Raw genomic sequence first — 21,872 nt, forward strand, 5'->3', positions numbered from 1 at the left:
CCAAAACAATAAAAAGCATCATTTCATGCATATTGTTTTCATAAATCTACAAACCCACCAAAACATATATATTTCACGTAAATATATATATACGTAGTCATCCGCTCAGGAATGCCTACTAATACCAACTATAGTTTGTAGTTAAATCAATAACTCTCAAAAGGATAAAGGTAAGCCCGTTCGTGAATGAACTTCGTAAGATTACTCACCTCGAAATTCCCGCTGCGTCTTCAATACAGAAAAAACAGCCTAACCACCAACTAACGTCCAAGAATACTTCGTCAAGTACCTAAGGAAAGTACAGCCTTGATTCAGTCAATGAAACAAAGGAATACGTTCGAAACCCTAAATCGAACCAAAATTCCCCAAAGTGACGTCAAATGAGGCGAAACCACATCTGAGACCACCCAATGTCTCCGGAATACTTATACGATCGACCATGTCCCAACCACAAGTCGATCGGACGCTCAAATTCTCACAGATTGAATAAATCCACCGGTATGAAACTGTAAAAATCATGACAATTCCATACGAACTCCAAAATTTGCATATTATATATCGAAACGCTCGTATCGACGAGTAGAAGATATATAATACTAGAAATAGTTCCTAATATGGCCGGAACGCCGCCAGAATGCCGTCACAGACGGTGGCGCACCGCCGCCGGCCAAAACTCATTATTTCCCAAAATTCCCAACATCAAAGCTACTCATCTAAGCATGCTTGTGAATTTTCATACTTGCTCGAAGTCAAAAAACAAGCATAAAGGGTCGAAAACTACCTCACAAGCTTTGAATTACTGTTCAATCTGAGTTGGACCAAGTTTCACTTGAATCGATCCAAACACCCACCAAGGATAGATCAAGGAGGCTGCTCTGAGCTCCCCAAACTCGGTTTGAAGCCTCGCCGACGTCGGATATTGGAGAACCAATCGGGTCAGATTCCTCCAAAAGTCGCCGCCTTGCTGCACCTCCTCCGCCGTGAATCGTCACTAGAGGACACCACAGGGAGGAGCGGACGGCAACTATGAAGTGATCTGGAAAGTTTCGTCGCCGGAGACCACCGGAGCTCGTCGGAAAAGCCGAGTCAGGTTTCCGGGTTCGGGTCGGGTCAGTCGAAAAACCCAGATACCGAAGGTATCAGTTGAGAGAGAAAAGAGAGAGAAGAGTTGGTTTCTGGAAAAGGAAAGTGGAAAAATGAAAATAGTAACTTTCCCGAAAGGGAAACTCCTATATATAGTAACTTTCTAAATTTTTCAACGCTCATAACTTTCTCATACGAACTCTGATTTCTGCGTTCCACATATCCATGAACTCGTATCGACGCGCTCTACAACTTTCGTGAAGGAATTTTTTGTAGAATCTCAACGCATCAAAAGTCAACCCTTGCCCCCCCCCCCCCCAAAACGACCATTCCTGAATAATTATTCGCCCGAAACACTTCCGCTCCATCCATGAGCCACAAAACTATCCAATAACCACTAATTAAATTCCGGAAAATCCTCGAAAAATAATTACAAATTTCCGAGGCATCACAACCGTCATAAATACAGAATGCTACTATAACACATGTACAAAGCTACTAAATCAGTAACAAAAAGCTACTGACATAGGTAAAAAACTACTATAAAACTTGTACAAAGTTACTGGACCATTAATAAAAGCTACTAATTTTGATATAAAGCTACTATAACACATATACAAAGCTACTAGACTAGTAATAAAAAAGCTACTGACATAAATATTGATTACACAAACCAGCTAATTATACATGTTGATAGTGTAACACAAATTTCAAATAAGAAATGCTTGAAATATGAAATCACAACAGTAAGAAAATTGAATTTCATTCAGGATCATTCTTTTTCATTTTGATAAGCTATTGACAAAAACTACTTAAAATCAATCAAAATGAAAACAAAGAAGCTACTGAGATTAGATTGAAAAGATACTAACATAGAGATAGAAAGCTACTATCACTGTGTTGAAAAACCACTGTAACAGTTATAGCAAGCTACTGACTTGAAATCAATTAAAACAAAAACAGAAAACCTACTGACATCAGCTTGAAAAGATACTAACATAGGCATAAAAACTATTATTACTGTATTGAAGTCACATGTAGTCCATATTTACCAACGGCTGAATACAAAATTCGACTGGTTGATAAAAGAGATTTTAACAAATATGTTTGAGCATCAGCTGCTCTAATGGCAATTACATGATTCACCACAATTGGAGGCAATTGGTATAGAAAACAGAATGGTTAGTCTTGGTTGGTCCCTGCTAAGGGTTGGAAAACTCGGGGTCATGACTTTCCAGCTATGCGACTAATAAGACCACCACGAAATGTATGTAGGAGCCTTCTACCAATTATCATCTAGCAAAAGCTACATTATATGCTGGACCATTTATTGATTTTTCCCTAGGGGTCTGGAAGACAACGGAACTACCTATGAAATCCAACACAATGTATACCACATCAAACTAAAAAATAAGGTGTAATTAATGAATTTACCTTTCTAGAGCAATAGCAAATAGCATATCTAGCTCAATAGGTCGTACATCTCCATCCTAGTGTTTGTCACTAACCCATACAAATTCTTAATAACACAACTCATTAATAATCTTCCAAATGAAAGATAAAACCCTGAAAATCTAACAAGAATTCATCTTGATGGTTCAAATATCACAAAGCCCTACAATTTAACAAGAAGCAGAAGCAGGAGAATCAAAGTAACAACATATGGATGGATTTGTTCGTAACAAAAAAAGTGATCAGTTTCCAAGAATCAAATCTGAACATGAACCAAACACAAGAATCAATGTCAAGCATCCACTCGCTTTAGTTATTTGCTGCGCTTAATACTAGTCTCCATGCTAACAATTCACACATCCACAAAATCAAACGGAGCTCCGTTTCCAGTTGCATAGGGATTTACATCAGAAATCGATAAGTACAACTAACCTGGATGATGTGTCGATGACGGTGACGGGAATATGATCGGAGGAGGTGATCAGTTTTTTGAAGACGAAGCACAGGCCTATCTGATCTCGGAGCGACTCCATTTGCGCCAAGTCGGCGACGGCGAAATCCTGCAGATCGAGTATAAAGCACAGCCCAACCATTTCGGCTCTTCTTCGTCATCACTACCAGAGAATCGGTCGCTGGCGACGTGAGAGCGACATCGAGATGCTTCAATTCAACAAGCGCCTCCGCTATGCTTGGAACGCTGAGAACTCTCGCCGTCAGGTGTACCTTAGGTTGAAAGGTCATTGGTTCTGCTTTGATGAAGGTTGTAGCCGTCTTGGCCGCCGTTGTCGGAAGCCAGAAAAACAAAAGCGACGAGTTTTGTCGGAGGACGAAGAGGAAGAGAGAGGGCTTCCTCGGGAGAGTCGCATAGAGAGAGGGAGAGTGGTTATTCTAATACCAGGCGGTTAGTTTTCTTAGGTAGAAGGGTAAAATGGACAGAGAAAAAATAATTTAAAGAGGCAAGTGGCCTTATGTGTACAAAACAATTTAGGTGACTTTATGACTAATATAAGTCTCAAAGTGATACTTGTTTGTAATTTTCTAAAAAATTTATTCCATATATGACGTAAAGGTTACGGGTTCGTAATGATTATTTTAAGACTACTAATTAATCAACACCAACCTCCACCCATGCATTGAGATATATTAAGAACATCACCAAACCACTTATAGAAGTTAAAATTGAGAAGCAAATTTCCAACGTATTGGAACTGGTCTCCAAGTTTGAACCAAAGGAACTGCGTGCGTGCAAAAAAAAAAAAAAAAAAATTTAAGAAACATGTAATGAACGAATACATTATGTATTCATTCTTTCGCTCTGAATTTATAGTAGAAAATGAAACATCAATCAATCTCAAGTGTGTGCGAACCTCAAATTGCGCAAGCCCCACCAAAAAGATTGCAGGAACTTCCGAGGAAAAAATGCTGATCTTGTAAAGTTAGACTGAAGAGCATAACGAAATATACCAAACTCGAAATTTTTTTTATCCTTTGGATCGCATGATGCCTTTATATGAGTCACGTTGCAGGTTCTAAGTACTCCGGCTGTTACATCCCTATGATCACAGTGGAAATCTTATACATGACATGGCATAAGCAACGAGGCTTCCCTCCAACAGTGTATCTCTCTGTCAACAGCAAAACCGTACCACAAGGCTCCAAATAACTGATGGAACAACAAGTGAATAAGGGCACGTTTACTTACTTCGAAGGAAAGGGAATGATTACGGGATAAAAACATTCCTGCGTTTACTAACACATAAAGGAATCGGAATGATTCAGGGTAAAAGAATTCCTGCGTTTACTAACACATGAAGGAATCGGAATGGATGTATGTCCCACCTCCTTATCAGGAATCGATTCCTGAATACTCAGGAATTCGATACGAAGGGGGAGATGGGTTTAGGAATCATTCCTCCGGAATTAATACCGATTCCTTTCTTCTCCCATTCCACTTGTCTCCGATTCATGATTATTTTCCATTCCAAGTAAGTAAACGTGCCATAATAGTGAAATTTCATAGAAAGTTTATTTTACTACGTACTTAATAAACTTACACATTTGAGAGGGAATGAATGTAATTTACAGAAAATTATTGACAATTTCTCTTTTTTTTTTTTTTTTTTTAAATAAAATGAAAAAAGGAATATAAAGATAAGATGAAGAGTGAAACTTTTTTTTTTTTTTTTTTTTTTGTGTCTTTTAAAGATAAAGGCTAAGACTAGGACTTATATGAGAAGCAATGATAAATGGAAGAAAATCCAATATAGCTTGAAGCCATCTTCCTATTCCAGATTCTCTGTTAGGACGTTGCTTATTCAATCCAAAGATGCAATAAGCCCGTAGAGTATATTGGATTGATAGAAGGAAACTCGAAGAACTTTATACAAAACTCAGTGGTGGAACTGTGTTTCAGTCTGATGGGGTCCAGACCTGCCCAACGTACTATCAGATGTATACTTATATGTGCATTGCTGTTAAACAATCTAAGAAAAAACCTTCCATTCATGAAGAGGACCCCCCCTCCTCCTCCCAAATCCACGTGATAATCAATTCATATATGAAACTTTAATAAAACAATCACTAATAATAAGAATATAGTAATATTAATTAAAAATCAGGTTGCTTTTTTTTTTGAAATGAGAGTTATCTATCAGTTTGTTTCGAATTTATTATTTACTTATGGATTATATTGAATATGATTTTAATTTATTTTTGGTGTAGTTTTTTTTTTATAATTTATGTCTCGACCCCCCCAATGTTTAAATCCTGATTCCGCCCCTTATATGGAATTGGACTTTCAAGCTATCATTGTCTGCTTCCTTAAGATGAAAGTAATTTTTCTTTTGATGTGTACCTCCTTTCCTAGACCTGATACAATTTGAGTTCGATTCATTTTTAGCTCGTTTAGTTCGTGTTTGTAAGATAAATGAGCGGTTTTTTTGTTTTTTAAAAAACTATGATATATTTGGCTCGTCAAGCTCGTGAATAGCTCATATTTTTTTTGAATAGCTTGAGCTTGACTCATGAAAATTTAAAATATAAATATAAAATTGTTATTGTAATAAAAGCCTTTTTTTTTTTCATTGCCTTCCTTTTCAATTAAAAGGCAAATTGAGTATAGCGTGTAACAAAGAAAGACAATATTTGTGCCTCAATTAAAAAAATACGATGGGGTAACCAATCAAATTAAATTCGGATCATTATTTTTATTTAAAATTTTATTCTTAATTAACTTTATTGATTTAGAGCCAAATTAAGCCAATTCGAGCATAAATTGGACTTGAGCTTTGTCCAATAATCGAGTTGAGCTTGAGCTTAAAAAAAACATTCAAGCCGAGCCGAGTTTGAGCTTGAAAAAAGTTAATCAAGCATAAACCCGGCTCAAGCTCGATAAAAAATAACTGAGCTGAGTGCCTGAATTTGATCACCATAGTATTCGCTTAAGCTTATCTCATTTACACCCCTAATGCTTTCTCAAAAAAAAAATTTACACCCCTAATGAGAAGGGTCATAGATGGAAGTATGATGAGAAAAGGAGACAGAAATGTATGAGGTTTATATTAAGTAGTTATTTTAGGAGTGTATATAAAATTTCTTTTTATATGATTTATAAGTGTGATATAAAAGAATAAACGAATAAATAATAAATAATGAATAATTTCAGAAGTAATCCTACTCCCTACTCCCTACATAATTTCTAGTTTCCCACAGCGAAGTGTCAAACAAGAGTTGAACAAGTTGAGGTTGAGGGATCGAACAAAGCAGGGAGCAAGTACTTCTTCCCATTAAAACCATTGGCATTGTAGCTAGCACCAGTTGTAGCTTCTACCAATAGGTCTCCAGCATAACCAGGATGTGCCCCTTTCCCATAGACACCAGGACAAGCCGAAGCAGCCTCTAAGCCTCTTTGGGACCCTGATAAAACCCATTCCCAAAAGGGTTGGTCACCCAGCCAAAGGCTAGCCAGGTTTATGATCATGCCATCCACACCCACATCGTTGTTGGGTGCAACCAAAGCTGGATATTGTGGTCCATAAATTGGCTGATGGAATCGCCAAGCACATTGACCAGGGCACTGGGTCTCGGAGTTTCCGACCCAGATAAGAGACCCAAATGTAAGCGAATTTGGAGCTCTTGCCTCGAAGGAAAGAGCTTCTTGAATACCCATGTGTGCCACATTTGCTAGAGAAAAACCCATCAATAATGACATCTGATGAGGTCAAGACAACATTGATGGCATTACTCTGGCCACCAGTGGCCTCCAACTGTTTGATGTGCGTTCCAAGAGATGGGACTTGCCCAGAGAGTAGCTTTCATCGAGGATTTGGGTACCCAATGAGAGGGAAAGAGATGAGGTTTTCTTGGCATTGGAGAGTAATAGTATTTTTCTATGGATTTCAACCATGTAGCAACAGAGGGTTGATGTTTAGATGGAGAAGAAGAAGAAAGTGAGGTGATGAAATCGGACACAATTGCGCGCTGGGAGGGCTTGAATTGCCATACCAGATTAAATTGATGGATATTTTGCCGTGAGAAGAGGGCCACATTGTGGATTGGAATAGTATAGGCTGCTGGGTTTGGTCTGAGCTGGTCTCAGCAAGGCTCCTAGCTGCTGAGCTAAAATGGCTGAACAAAAATATGAGCGAGACTAGTTGTAGAAGTAAATATGAGGAAGCAAAAGTAGCCATGGTCATCTGTAACAAAGCTATCAATTTGAGAATTGAAATCTTAGTGATTCTACTAAAAATGTATGAAGCTCAAGGTTTGATATATCAGTTGGATTAGAGTGAACTATGAAGATGCCTATTTATAGTGCTGAAGACTTGAATGAAAGAAAGTGCATGGAAGGAGCCAAAGAAAGGAGGGAATTGAAGAGAGTGAAGTGGGAGAGCTAAAGGCCAGATGACAACGCGTTGCATTTTAAATTTAGGCTGCTTTTATTCTGGCTTTTTCGACCAAAACTAAGGATGACAGAGTTTAGCCAGCCGAGTGCATTAGGAAAAATGAGACCATCCCAATAAGGATGAAAAAGACAAAGTAGTGCACCGTCTTTTCTGTGTTAGCAGGTACTTTTTCTTAATTATTGTTTTTATATGCCATGATTAATATAACCCTGCTAGTATTAGTATTATCTATTTCTAGGTTTTCCAAATGGCTGTTTGCTTATCTGCAACTGCTTTAGCGAGAATTTTACGATATTGCAGAGTATTGAAATTCCGGAGCAAAAAATGAGTAGATTGCAGATTGTTTGTAATATACTGATATACTCTGGCCCTGTGAGCTAATCTCCGGATATAAAGTAATGTGAAGTATTAGTTAGTGTCACTGACTAAGTAACTGTGTTAGTGATGTCATCTGGGGTAGTGGGTAGCCAGGGTAGGTGTGAGAAGTGATGTAGGCATACAGCTGGGTTATAGAGGCAGTGAATGAGTGAGTTCGAATTCAGCGCCTGCCGCCCAAGGTTTAAATTTTGAATGAAGTTATTGCAGTGAGGTGGTGGCCTCTCCGGGGAAGGTTTTTGGTTTTGACTTTGCTCAATGCTTTTGTTTTGGTAACCTTGTGGCCAGGACACGACTCTCCTTTGTATCTTCCTGATCTTTCTCCAATTAGGCTCTTGAAGAAAATGAATAAATTATAGCCAACTAGATCGAAGCCTAGAGGAGAAGAACCTTGGGCGATAAGTTAATTTTCTATCGAGAGTATTATGATGGGTCGGAAAGTTCTGTGCCGGATAGTGGGGTGGGTAGTGGTCGGTGAGCATTTTGTGGATATCAAGCATGAGTACCTCACCATATGGAGTAGTTGCATTGTCAAGGCCGGTCTGGTGGTGTACTTCAAGGTATATATGGCTCCGGGCCATTGTGTGTTTATTAGCAAATGGGCGGTTCAATGCCAAATATGCGGCATGTGGAGCACAATTGGACATTGGAGACTATAATCTTTATGGTGTTTCCTTCCTCCTTGTACAGGCATGATCATGCTCCAAGGAATTGTGGTTTTTAGGACCTACCACCAGTGGAATAAGTTTGAGGAACAATATGTAAGAGAGGGCAAAAGGGCATGCGTTTTAGGAGAAATGTAAACTTTTCTTTAATAATTAAAAAAAAATGAGGCGATATTAGTTATTTGGAGACAGATAATTTTAGAGAGCAAATTGAGAGCAAGAGTAGAAAACTTAGATCCTATCAAGGAAGATGAAACTTTTTTTGTTTCTTTGATAAAGCTAGCTTTAATCTAAAGACAATTTATTTAAATTCCTTATGCATTCTTTATTCCCATGGAGTACTTTGCGTTCATGCAATCATGCATCACTCAAGTGTTCAAATGCTAAACGACATTGTCACCTAGTGACACTATGGTAAATGAGATTAAGTTACAAAATCCAATGATAACATCATGGCATGCATTTCACTATTTTGATAGACTTCTCTATTAATTTCATATATTAGTGTATGAACTTCGTTTGTATCAGTTCATCAGTTGATCAGAGATGCCTTTATATAGGTGCAAAAATTTATAGTTAGCTAAGGAAATTAAAAGCTACCGGTAATTACAAATTTCAACTTAAACAATTCCATTACTATGAACGAGTAGCAAATACAATATATATAAGCGTAGTTGACTACTGGAAAAGGTAATTAGCAAAGAGTAATGAAATGGTTGGAGGAGACATTCTGTCAGTAATCAACTGAAGTTTTTGCCTTCTATATGGACTGAGCTTGGTTTGCTCTGGATGCAGATTTTATGGAACTTTCGATTGAAGGAGACGCCGAATATGTGATTAATGCTCAGGTTTGCTTTTAATTCATTTGAACTTGATCTTAGTATGGTAATCTATTGATGGAATCAGATTACGATGATAATTTAGTCTTTGCATTACTATCTCAGTGTCTCATCCTTCTATCATACAATAATGCATGTCGAAACTTTGTATTATTATTTTGATTATACAAAAGAATATAAAAAAGAATGAGATTTCAAGTATTAAGCTCCCTAATGACAGTATTTACTACTTAGTCTATACCCTATACTATAAGTACTCCCAAGTAGTCTCAAACAAGAGTAGAACAAGTTGAGGTTGAGGGGTCAAACAAAGCAGGAAGCAAGTACTTCTTCCCACTCAAACCATTTGCATTGTAGCTAGCACCGGTTGTAGCATCAACCAAGAGGTCTCCAGCATAACCAGGATATGCTCCTTTCCCATAGACACCGGGACAAGCCGAAGCAGCCTCTAATGGAGCCTCTTTGGGACCCTGGTAGAACCCATTTCCAAAAGGGTTGGTCACGGTCCCGGCCAAAAGACTAGCTAGATTGATGATCATACCGTCCACACCGACATCGTTGTTGGGTGCCACCAAAGGTGTGGTCTGTGGTCCATAGATAGGTTGGTGGAATGGCCACGCACATTGACCCGGGCATTGGGTCTCGGAGTTTCCGACCCAGATGTAAGCAAACTTGGAGCTCTTGCCTCTGATGAAAGAGCTCTTTGAAGACCCGTGTGTACCACATCTGCTAGAGCAAAACCCATCAATTAGAACATCTGATGAGGTCAAAACAACATTGATGGCATTCCTCTGGCCACCCTTGGCTGCCAACTGTTTGATGTGTGTTCCAATAGACAGGGACTTGCCCAGAGAGTAGCTCTCATCGAGGACCTGGTTACCCAATGAGAGGGAAAGAGATGAGGTTTTCTTGGCATTGGAGAGGTAGTATTTCTCTATGGATTTCCACCATGTAGCAACTGATGGTTGGTTTATAGATGGAGAAGAAGTGGAAAGGGAGGTGATGAAATCGGAAACAATTGCGCGCTGGGAAGGCTTGAATTTGCCATACCAGATCAAATTGATGGAGATTTTGCCGGTGAGAAGAGGGCCATTGTGGTATTGGAAGAGTATAGGCTGTTGGGTTTGATCTGAGTTGGTCTCAGCAAGGCTCCTAGCTGCTGAGCTAAAATGGAACAGAGAGAGAAGTAGAACAAAGGAAAAGACTTGTTTGGAAGCAGAAGAAACCATGTTGTTTTTTAACAACGAAATCAATTTGGGAAGTTCAGTGATGCTAGAAAAGATTGATAGAGCTCAAGTTTTTGTGGGTTGGATTAGAGTGGACTATGGAGAGGCATATATATAGTGCTGAACTGCTGAAGACTCGGGGGAAAGAAAGTGCATGGAAGGAGCCATAGAAAGGTGGGATTTAATTGGAGTAAAGTGAGAAAGCTAAAGGCCAGCAGGACAATGAGTTGCATTTTAAATTGGGGCTGCTTTTGCTCTGGCATTTCAACCCAACTTAAGGGCTAAGACTAGATGACAGGGTTTATCCAGCTAAGTCAATTAGGACGACGAATAAGACCGTCATCAATTAGGATTCCAATAATTGCATACCACTTTTTGCAGTTTTTCATTAGAGTATACTGCATTGTAGACAGTATGTTTTGCTTAAATGTTTATAGTTAGGAATGCAGAGTGCAGTCTCTACTTTTCATAATTTTTTTTGTTTCGGAGCGCGTATGCGTATGGTGTATAAAATTGGAGGAGATATACAAATCATTAGATTGGAGGTAAAAAATAGATACTCACTTTCAAAAGTTGAAGAATAACAATTTATTGCCATGAAGGAAACTTATCTTTCTAATATTCACAAAATGGTGGGATATTAACTGTGTATATAGCCTTCAACTTGGACAAAAGTTGGAATTTAGCTTCCATGCAGCTTGAATCTAGTAAGTTTACACAGGGCCTATTTGGGACATGAAATGGAAAGTACTATACTTGTCCCATACAAGTCCACTTTGGATCTTGCCAAGTAATTAGTGTTCAGAAATTAGACTTGGAGTTGCCTAAATATCAGCTTCTAGTTCCAAGTTTTACTTTGACATTGTTACGCAAATGGGTAAATGACTAGGATTAGAGTATTTGATTTGGCTGTCGGCTAGGGTTTAGTAGAAGAGTATTTGATTTGACTGTTGGCTAGGATTTAGTAGAACTTAAGTATGTGCTTGTGGATTTGGGAGTATTTATTTATATATGATACAGAATACAGAGGAAGGTAGATTTGGGAAGAGGTACAGTTGGGTAATATAGGGAGTGAGTTAAAAGTCAGTGCATGCCTCCCGGACCATGGTTTCAAATTCAATGGAGTTAAGTAATTCAGATGAGCTGGTGTGTAGGCTTCTGCCATAGAGGTCTTGGTTGATAACCTTGTGAGAGAAATGACTCTCCTCTGTCTTCCTGATGTTTATCCAATCATCCAGATCATGTGATTGAATTTTATCACTTTAGTCCAAGCAACATATTTAATTGCTCACCATTCCATCTGGTATCTTGTAGAACTCAACAAAATCCATTACTCTATATTATGCACATTCTACTTTTGATCATGATGAACAAATATTTTGTGAGCTAGCTACCCAGTTTCATGTGGTGATTGGTGGAACGCTACATTAATAAGAGCAACAAAAATTGCAGATTAAGCATAATGGTGTTTCTGTAGAAGCAAGTGATAATAAGGGGGAATAGTAGGGATCTTAGCTAGATTCCTTCACATAAACTAATGTAGAGTAAGGTTAGGCTACTCCTTGGGAATGTTATATGGGTTTTGACTTTATATCATTTTATTTTGGCGACCCTTGTGAGGGACATGACTCTCCTTCTCTGTATCTTTCCTGATGTTTACACATGATCATGTGTATTTAGTTCTGATCATGTGTATTTAGTCCATTCTATCATTTGACTTTAGTTAAATATATTTCATTGTTAATTATTCTAGCTTCTTGCCTTTACAGAAGGCAATATTCTATTACTAGATTACTATATATTGTGCAAATCCCACTTTAGATTCTGATACACAGATTGGACAAGAGTGGAAAAGTTTGATTCTGTCATTAATCAACAGAAGTTTTTGCCTTATTAGCACGAAATTAGCAAAGAGTAATGAGATGGTTGAAGGAGACATTATGTCATAAATCAACTTAAGTTTTTGCCTTATTATATGCACTGAGTTTGGTTTACTGTGGATGCAGATTTTATGGAACTGAGATTGAAGGAGACGCCGATAACATGATTAATGCTCAGTTTTGCTCTTGTTCATTTGAACTTGATCTTAATGAAGTAATCTATTGATGGAATCAGATTAAGATGATTATTTAGTCTTTGCGTTTCTATATATCTCAGTTTTCATCCCTATATCGTACAATAATGCATGTCAATTTTTATTTTGATTATACAAAAGAATATAACAAAGAATGGGAAGTGAAGTATTAAGCTCCCTAATGACTCTATTTACTACATGGTCTACACGATAAGTACTCCCAAGTAGTCTCATACAAGAGTCGAACAAGTTGAGGTTGAGGGATCAAACAGAGCAGGAAGCAAGTACTTCTTCCCACTCAGACCATTTGCATTGTAGCTAGCACCAGTTGTAGCATCAACCAAGAGGTCTCCAGCATAACCAGGATATGCTCCTTTCCCATAGACACCGGGACAAGCCGAAGCAGCCTCTAATGGAGCCTCTTTGGGACCCTGGTAGAACCCATTTCCAAAAGGGTTGGTCACTGTCCCCGCCAAAAGGCCAGCTAGATTGATGATCATACCGTCCAAACCCACATCATTGTTGGGTGCAACCAAAGGTGGAGATTGTGGTCCGTAAATTGGCTGATGGAATGGCCAAGCACATTGACCCGGGCATTGGGTCTCGGAGTTTCCGACCCAGATGTAAGCGAACTTGGAGCTCTTGCCTCTGATGAAAGAGCTCTTTGAAGACCCGTGTGTACCACATCTGCTAGAGCAAAACCCATCAATTAGAACATCTGATGAGGTCAAAACAACATTGATGGCATTACTCTGGCCACCCTTGGCTGCCAACTGTATGATCTGTGTTCCAACAGATAGGGACTTGCCCAGAGAGTAGCTCTCATCGAGGATTTGGTTACCCAATGAGAGGGAAATAGATGAGGTTTTCTTGGCATTGGAGAGGTGTAGTATTTCTCTATGGATTTCCACCATGTAGCCACTGATGGTTGGTTTGTAGATGGAGAAGAAGTGGAAAGGGAGGTGATGAAATCGGAAACAATTGCGCGCTGGGAAGGCTTGAATTTGCCATACCAGATCAAATTGATGGAGATTTTGCCAGTGAGAAGAGGGCCATTGTGGTATTGGAAGAGTATAGGCTGTTGGGTTTGATCTGAGTTGGTCTCAGCAAGGCTCCTAGCTGCTGAGCTAAAATGGAACAGAGAGAGAAGCAGAACAAAGGAAAAGACTTGTTTGGAAGCGGAAGAAACCATGTTTTTTAACAACGAAAAATTTGGGAAGTTCAGTGATGCTGGAAAAGAATGATAGAGCTCAAGTTTTTTGGGATGGATTAGAGTGGACTATGGAGAGGCATATATAGTGCTGAAGACTTGAGGGAAGAAAGTGAATGGAAGGATCCAAAGATAGGTGGGATTTGATGGGAAGTAATGTGAGAGAGCTAGAGGCCACAAGAAAGCGTGTTGCATTTTAAATTTGGGCTGCTTTTGCACTGGCTTCTTAACCCAACCTAGGGCTAAGACTAGATGACAGGGTGATCCAGCCAAGTCAATACGACGTATAAGACAATGAGGATTCAATTAATCATTTAATTGCATACCACTTTTTGTAGTTTTGCATAAGTATCTTACATTGTAGATAGTATGTTTACTTAAGTGTTAAAGTTAATGATTGAACTCTAGTCTCTACTTTTCGCAATTTTTTTTTTCAAGACGCATTTAGTGCATAAAATTAGAGAGGTATGCTACTCATTAGATTGAAGATAAAAAATAGATGCTAACTTTCACTTTTGTGAAAGTTGAAGGAAAATGATCGATCATCATGAAACAAATTCATCTTTCTGATTCTCACAATCTGGTGGGATATTAACTCTTTGTAAATAATCCATGCATAGCCTTCACTTGGGTAAGTGCTGGAATTTAACTTCCATTTCTTATTGCAATACCACTTGAATCTAGTGAGTTTACATGCCCCCAGATTCTCAACATCAACAGGACCTATTTGGACTGAAATGGAAAGTTAATTACTTGTCCCCATACAAGTCCACTTTGGAGCTTGCCAAGTAAATAGTATTCAAAATTTTACTTGGAGTTGCCTAAAAATCAACTCTAGTTCTAAATTTACTTTGACATTGTGACTCAAGTGGGTAAATAATGAGGATTAGAGTGATTGATTTGGCTGTTGGTTAGGGTTCAGTGGAAGAGTATCTGATTTGGCTGTTGGCTAGGGTTTAGTTAATTTAAGTATGTGTTTGTGGATGTGGGAGTATTTATTTATATATGATACAGAATTCAGAGGAAGGTAGATATGGGAAGATGTATAGCCGGGTAATAGAGGGACTGAGTTAAAAGTCAGTGCATGCCTCTCAGACCAGGGTTTCAAATTCCAATGGAGTGAAGTTATTCAGATGAGCTGGTGTAGGCTTCTGCCATGAGAGGTTTTGGTTGATAACCTTCTGAGAGATATGACTCTCCTTCTCTCTGTCATCCTGATGTTTATCCAATTATCCCAATCATGTGATTAAATTCTATCACTTTAGTCCAATCGATATATTTAATTGCTCACCATTCCATGAGAGCTAGCTACCCCAGTTTCATGTGGATGATTGGTGGAACACTATACATTAATAGGAGCAACAAAAATTGCAGATTAAGCGTAATGGTGTTTCTGTAGAAGCTAGTGATAAACTGATAATAAGGTGGGCATAATAGGGATCTTAGCTAATTTTTATTTTATTTTTTTGAAGTAAAGTGTCAAATCCAGTAATCCACACAAATAATAGCACTTTTCTAATACAAAATCTTACAACAAGAAACAAAAACCACCAGCAGCAGCAAGAGGATATAAATTATATCACACAGGCCAAAGTCTCCATATATGGATAATTAGATGCTTTAGGATAATAAGCTGCGTCAACTCGTAGGTCGTAAGAGAGAATCATCAACTCCGGCCTTGGGGGTTAACAGATTTGAAGGTCTTGCCTCTCAAGATTATAAGAAATGAGTTTACCAGGAGTATGCAGCAACAGAGACGAACTTTCCTCTTCTTCATTTTCGTCTCCATGGATAAAGAGAACAACAAATTGTCCATAAACAAAGAGCGGGAGAGAAGCGCACATGGGATCAAGATCAACATGGTACTTGACGCCAGAGTAGTCTCTTCCCAACTATGACTTAACAAGCGTTAGCTAAATTTCTTTACATATACTAATGAGAGAATTTCACAAATGGTCACTCAACTATGACTCATTCGACATTTTGGTCACTGAAGTTTAAATATATCACTTTGGTTACTCACTATTACACTGTTAATCACTTAAGTCACTCAAAGAGTATTTTTTATTAATTTTTAATGAAAAAATTAACAAAGTGACTTAAGTGATTGACAATGTAATAGTTGGGTGACCAAAATGATATATTTGAAACTTCAGTGACCAAAGTGTTGAATGAGTCATAGTTGAGTGATCATTTGTGAAATTTTCCCTATACTAATATATAAAGGTTAGGCTACTCCTCGGGAATGTTATTTGGGTTTTGACTTGGGAAAAAATTACAAACAGTACCCAACTTATGGGCCACTCCGAATTTCTATACCCAAGCTTCCGAAACTATCATAATAGTACCCCAAATATCCCACCTGACCCAACATTCGTACCTGCTGTCATGGACGGCGTTAACTATCATGCCACGTGGCATTTTCTTAGGGGTAAAACCGACCCTCTGTCTTTACCTCCAGGGAAAAAAATACAAATAGTACCCAACCTATGACCGACTCTGAATTTATGTACCCAAATTTTCAAAAACTATCACAATGGTACCCAGGTTATCTAGCCCGACCCAACATATGTACCCGCGTCCCACGCTTGCGCAGCCCACCCAGTGCCCTGCTCCTACGCAGCCCACCCGTGCCCAAGATGATGGGAGAGTTGGGAGGAAGAAGAAAATGAAGAGAGTTTGAGAAAGAAGAAGAAATCTGGTGAAAGGACGAGAATACCCATCAAAGTTTAACAATTGACTAACTGCGTAACGGCCAACAGTGTTCTAGGTACTAAAGTTGGGTCAGGGTCCGAACTTTAGGTACCAAAGTGATAGTTTTGGAAACTTGGGTACAGATATTCGGAGTCGACCATAGTTTGGGTACTGTTTGTATTTTTTACCCTTTTGACTTTGATATCATTTTATTTTGGTGATCTCGTGAGGGACAGGACACCCCTTCCTCTGTAGCTTCTTGTTGTATATTCTGATCATGCATTATTCAGTCAATTCTATCAGTTGACTTTAGTTAAATATATTTCATTGTTAATTATTCTAGCTTTGATAACTAGAATAAATCTCATAGAAGGCAACATTCGATTACTAGATTACTATATTTCATGCAAATCCCACTTTAGACTCTGATACACAGATTGGATAAGATTAATGGAGAAGTTTGATTCTAATATCCAGCAAAGTTTCATGTGGGCTGTTGGATGTAGTGAGACTAAACTGATTATTTAATCTTTGCATTCTTGCTCTTTGTTGTTCATCCCAGACTTCTCAAGGACTCTTATGCAGTTTACCTTCCATGTATTGCAGTGGCAGATCCGTATAAATTCATTTATTACACAGGTAGATTTACTCTTAATTGCATAGCGGTATCACAACTCCATTCATTGATGAATTCTACGGTATTTTGCTCCATAATTTTACAAAACTGATAAATTTGAAGCCCGTACATAACTTACTAAAAATCTCACTCAGAATAGTTGACTCCGCTCCTAAGTTACAACAATAATAGGTATATAGTGAGAATAATTAAAAAACGACACCAAGTACATCACCGGGAACAACTTTGTAAAACTATGTTTATTTCATCAACAATAACTCATTATTCATACAGTTTCAATGGCATCGAGAAGGGGTGGACTTCCCTCCGGATTGAGTGTGATTCAAAGTAGCAAATCACTTTGTTACCAATAAAGGATGCTCAGTCCTTTGTCGTCTAACTGTTGATTCGATCAATTGTTGTACCATTCTCTTCTCCATGCAGGTTCGATTTTCACATATTTATTGAGAAGGGAATCAAGTGGTTGACTACTTAGCTAACTTTGGGATGGATCATGGGGGGCATTATTGGTGGGACTCTTGCTCTCCTTGTGCTTCAGCTACTTTTGTTCATAATCCGCAGGGCTCACCGAATTTTCACATTGGCTAATTTTGGTATGCTTGATGCACAAATGGTTTGGTGGTGATCATTCATAGATGTGGGCTTGGGCTATAATGATTTATGCTGCATGGAGTGTGTACATGTATTGCAGACTTCTTAAAACTATATAGAGCAGATGCAGAGACATGAACAGTCATATCACCTCTATCAGACTCAAATTGAGTCTAAACGGAAAGATATATCTAGTTCTACCCAATCCAAGATCATTTCTTGCAACTAAAGTAATCCGTTGATTGGTTGAAGTACCTTAATTTAATGCATAGGGGTTCATTTACATATGGATTCAGATACCTTTCTGAAAACAAGTCACATATGCTTGATTCTTGAAGGATCACTTTGCCAATTTTGTAAATCATAAATTCATAATCAACAGGAATGCAGGATTTAATTTAAGCCATGCTACATGTACAAGCATGGTTCACAGCTTTTCCAATGTGCAATACATTAATAAATCTAACACTTCCAATATATACCGTAATTATGAGGTAGCCAAATGAATATGCACAAAAATGAAAAGAAGCAGAATATTTGGAATTGAGTTTTTTAAAAATATTGAGGACTCTTACATCACTATCATTGGCTATATCCACCAATCCACTCAACACTCTTTCAGTCTTTCCAAGACTACTTAAGAAAGTAAGAATCAGAAGAAATTGCAAAAACTGATAATAAGTAGGTGTTAAGCGTTTGTTACCTTACCTACATTAATTCAGGTGCATATATACCTCAAACATGACTATGCTTCTTCTTTTCCTTTTAATTATTCTTCCCTTAGTAGTTTCAACTTCATCTTCATATAATTGCATGCAATGCCATGAAGTAAGTCTCAGCTGGTAGAGGATAAAAACCATGATTTAATTAGATCATATTTGGAAGCAACATTAAACTCTACTAATACCATTGAGACTACCATGAAACTTAATATTAATACTACTTTCTCATTGCTGAAATTGCATTTATAAGTTACAGAAAAGCAAATGTAGCATCATTCATGGATATCCCATCAGTAAAGCTCTACAACAGGAGACTTCTGTGATTCTTCAGAACATTCATCACACGTGGTGTTTTCGCATTCTCTGTAGCTCACTTCAACAACATTCACACTAGTGTTTCTGTCGCTCCAAGTAGAGACGAATCCTATAAACTAAACTGATAAAAATGAAAATGAATGAACGAAAAAGGATCTTTCAATATGGTGCCACCATCTGATCATTCTCTAGGCTCAGTGTCTTACCAGAGAGAGTTGACCTCTTTTATACACACAGGGTGTCTTGTCGACAAAATTGAGTCTTAATGAGACAGAAAGAACTCACTAGATTGATAGTATTTCAGATTCTTTCACCGTTATTCACTAAGAGGGTAAGAGCATTATCTAATTTTTAGGAAATTTCACACTTAAACAGCAGTTCCCCAACACCGTGCTTTTCCAGTTCGCACCAGTAATATGATACTACTTTAACTACAGTCATCACTATTTCCAACTGCTACATCTGATACAAACAAACCATCTTTTTCTTGTTCCCAATCCATGTCATATACGGACGGATATTTGTTATTTCTTTTACTTTTATATAATTATATGACTTTTAAAACATAAATTTTGAAGAAAAATCAAGGTGAATCTTAGCTTTTCTCAAATATTACCATTTGGATATACAAAACTTCAACACATCTAAGTTATTTAATAAATAAATAGTGTAAATAGTACTAGTAATTATATGATTTTTAATTATAAAAGTTTAAAATTCAAAAATTAATCTTAAACTTGACTTTTTTAATTAAAAAATAAAATATTTTTTTTAATTTTTTTTTAAAGTTGGCTTTTTTCAATTGAAAATTTTTGGAATTATGTATTCGATAATTTAGCTACTTAAAATAAAAAAAAGGCTAATTTCTAAATTTTAGGAAATTCCACAGTGATTTTTTTTGAAGAATTTCGTAATTTCGCGAATTATTCGCAAATCAACTAATAGAACAGACATTAGAAACCTTACATACGATCAAATAACTACTCACATTGGGCTTACAAACCTAGAGAGTTAATTTTAATATTTCAAAATTTGGAAGTCTTGGACGTCAATTGATAACTATTTTTCACCCAAGGGTCTGAAGGCTTTGCCTCTGAGAAACCCTAAAGCCGGCCTTCATTCAACTGCGAAATCCTTTCTCGTTCGGTGACATCCAGACGTCCGGGATGGCCTTCTGCCTCGTGGACGTTTAGCAGGTTAATTTGGATAGGTGATTGATTATATTGTCCGGGGGAGCAGATTCTAGTGGAAGTCTATTAGGCTCGGTACCTTGTTGTACAGGTTCGGAGGGCCTCGTCGACGGTGTAGGGAGGTGCTGAATCGACAATGGCATGGATTCGTGGGGTGCTGAAACGGGTGGAGTGGTCCAGACAGGGTCGGACGGAGTTGCATTAGAGAAGTTGTGCGGCTTCTGGGTAGTGGCGACGATATCTAGGCTGGGTCAAGACTACTTTGCTGCCTTGGGTTTGGTCCACTTCTCTTTGGGCTTAGTTATTTGGGTTGGGTTGTTTTTGCCCTAGGCCGTTAGTATGTATTTAGTTAGTCTATTTACAATAATTCATTTTCTTTAGGATTCTAAGAACTTTTTTTCTAGTGTATTTAGTTAGTCTATTTAGTAAGGTGAAGTATTGCTATGGATGTAGTTGTGCTCGAAGTAAATGTAAAGATTGGTTTTGATTAGCTTGTGATCAAAAATTGGTTTCGTCAAGCTTGATTTACCATATTGAAATATGAGTAAGGTAAGTAGGTAACTACAATTTTCTTTCCGTTTCATATCGCTCGAAGATTTCTGTGCTTTGGTATTGAGACTAAAGTACATTCCACTCTCAATCTTGAATAAATCACAAGGAGTTTAAAACTTTAACGTCATTGTATTACAAAGTTCATATAGACAAGAGTTCAGAAGGGTTGATCCGAAAATGGAACCTCCAAATCTGTAAAAATGCCCTAATCCTGTACGCGATCAATCACATGCCTGGCTTGCTGAGCTAAGCAGTCATAGAACTAAGTAACAAAGCTAGAGATTCTTCTGGACCTGAAACAAGAGTAAGAAGTGCTGTAAGGCTTGATTCAGCGTCGTGGAGTGTGTACATGTATTGCAGACTTCTTAAAACGTATGGAGCAGATCAACATGAACAATTAATCATATCACTCTATCTAGTTCTACCCAATTCAGATCATTTCTTGCAACTAAAGTAATCCATGATTGGTTGAAGTACCTTAATCGAATGAAATTTACTATGGATTCAGATACCTTCTAAAAACAAGTCACATATTTTTGAAGGATCACTTTGACATTTGTAAATCATAATTCATAATCAAAGAAGGAATGCTGCAGTGATTTAATTTAAGCCATGCTACATATACAGCATGGTTACATCTTTTCCAATGTGCATACATTAATAAATCTAACACTTCAATATATACCGTAATATGAAGGTAGCCAAATGAAATATGCACAAAAATGAAAGAAGCAGAATATTTGGAATTGAGTTTTTTAAAAGTATTGAGGACTCTTACATCACTATCATTGGCTATATACCACCAATCCACTCAACACCTTTCAGTCTTTCCAAAGACTATTTGAGAAAGTAGGAATAGAAGAAATTGTAAAAACTGATAATAAGTAGGTGTTAAGCGTTTGTTACCTTACCTACATTAATCCAGGTGCATATATACTAAACATGATATGCTTTTTCTTTTCTTTTAATTGTTCTTCCCTTAGTATTCAACTTCATCTCATATAATACCTGCAATGCCATAAAGTAAATCTCAGCTGGTACAGGGATAAACCATGAGTTATTAGATCATATTGGAAGCAACAATAAACTCTACTAATTATATCGTTGAACTACCATGAAACTAATATATACTACTTCTCACTGCTGAAATTGCATTTAGAAGTTACAGAAAGCAAATGTAGTATCATTCATGGATATCTATCAGTAAGCTCTACCAGAAGACTTTTGTGATGCTCAGAACATTCATCACACGTGTGTTTTCGCATTCTCGTAGCTCACTTCAACAACCTTCACATAGTGTTTCTGTCGCTCCAAGTAAAGACGAATCCTATAAACTAAACTGA

At 37.7% G+C, this 21,872-nt stretch overlaps 1 protein-coding gene and 2 pseudogenes across 1 annotated transcript; all 3 read right to left on the reverse strand.

Moving 5' to 3' along the window:
• Positions 1-6,220: 6,220 nt before the first annotated feature.
• On the reverse strand, positions 6,221-7,333 carry LOC112181327 (annotated as a pseudogene).
• Positions 7,334-9,441: 2,108 nt separating this feature from the next.
• LOC112181340 (protein PHOSPHATE-INDUCED 1) lies at positions 9,442-10,727 on the reverse strand. The gene has a single exon (XM_024319728.2). The coding sequence runs from the start codon at positions 10,545-10,547 to the stop codon at positions 9,588-9,590; it is 960 nt and encodes a 319-aa protein (XP_024175496.1). The 5' UTR covers positions 10,548-10,727; the 3' UTR covers positions 9,442-9,587.
• Positions 10,728-12,718: 1,991 nt separating this feature from the next.
• On the reverse strand, positions 12,719-13,821 carry LOC112181339 (annotated as a pseudogene).
• Positions 13,822-21,872: the final 8,051 nt, after the last annotated feature.

This window comes from Rosa chinensis, unplaced genomic scaffold, assembly GCF_002994745.2.
Source record: "Rosa chinensis cultivar Old Blush unplaced genomic scaffold, RchiOBHm-V2 RchiOBHmChr0c28, whole genome shotgun sequence".
NCBI lineage: Eukaryota > Viridiplantae > Streptophyta > Magnoliopsida > Rosales > Rosaceae > Rosa > Rosa chinensis.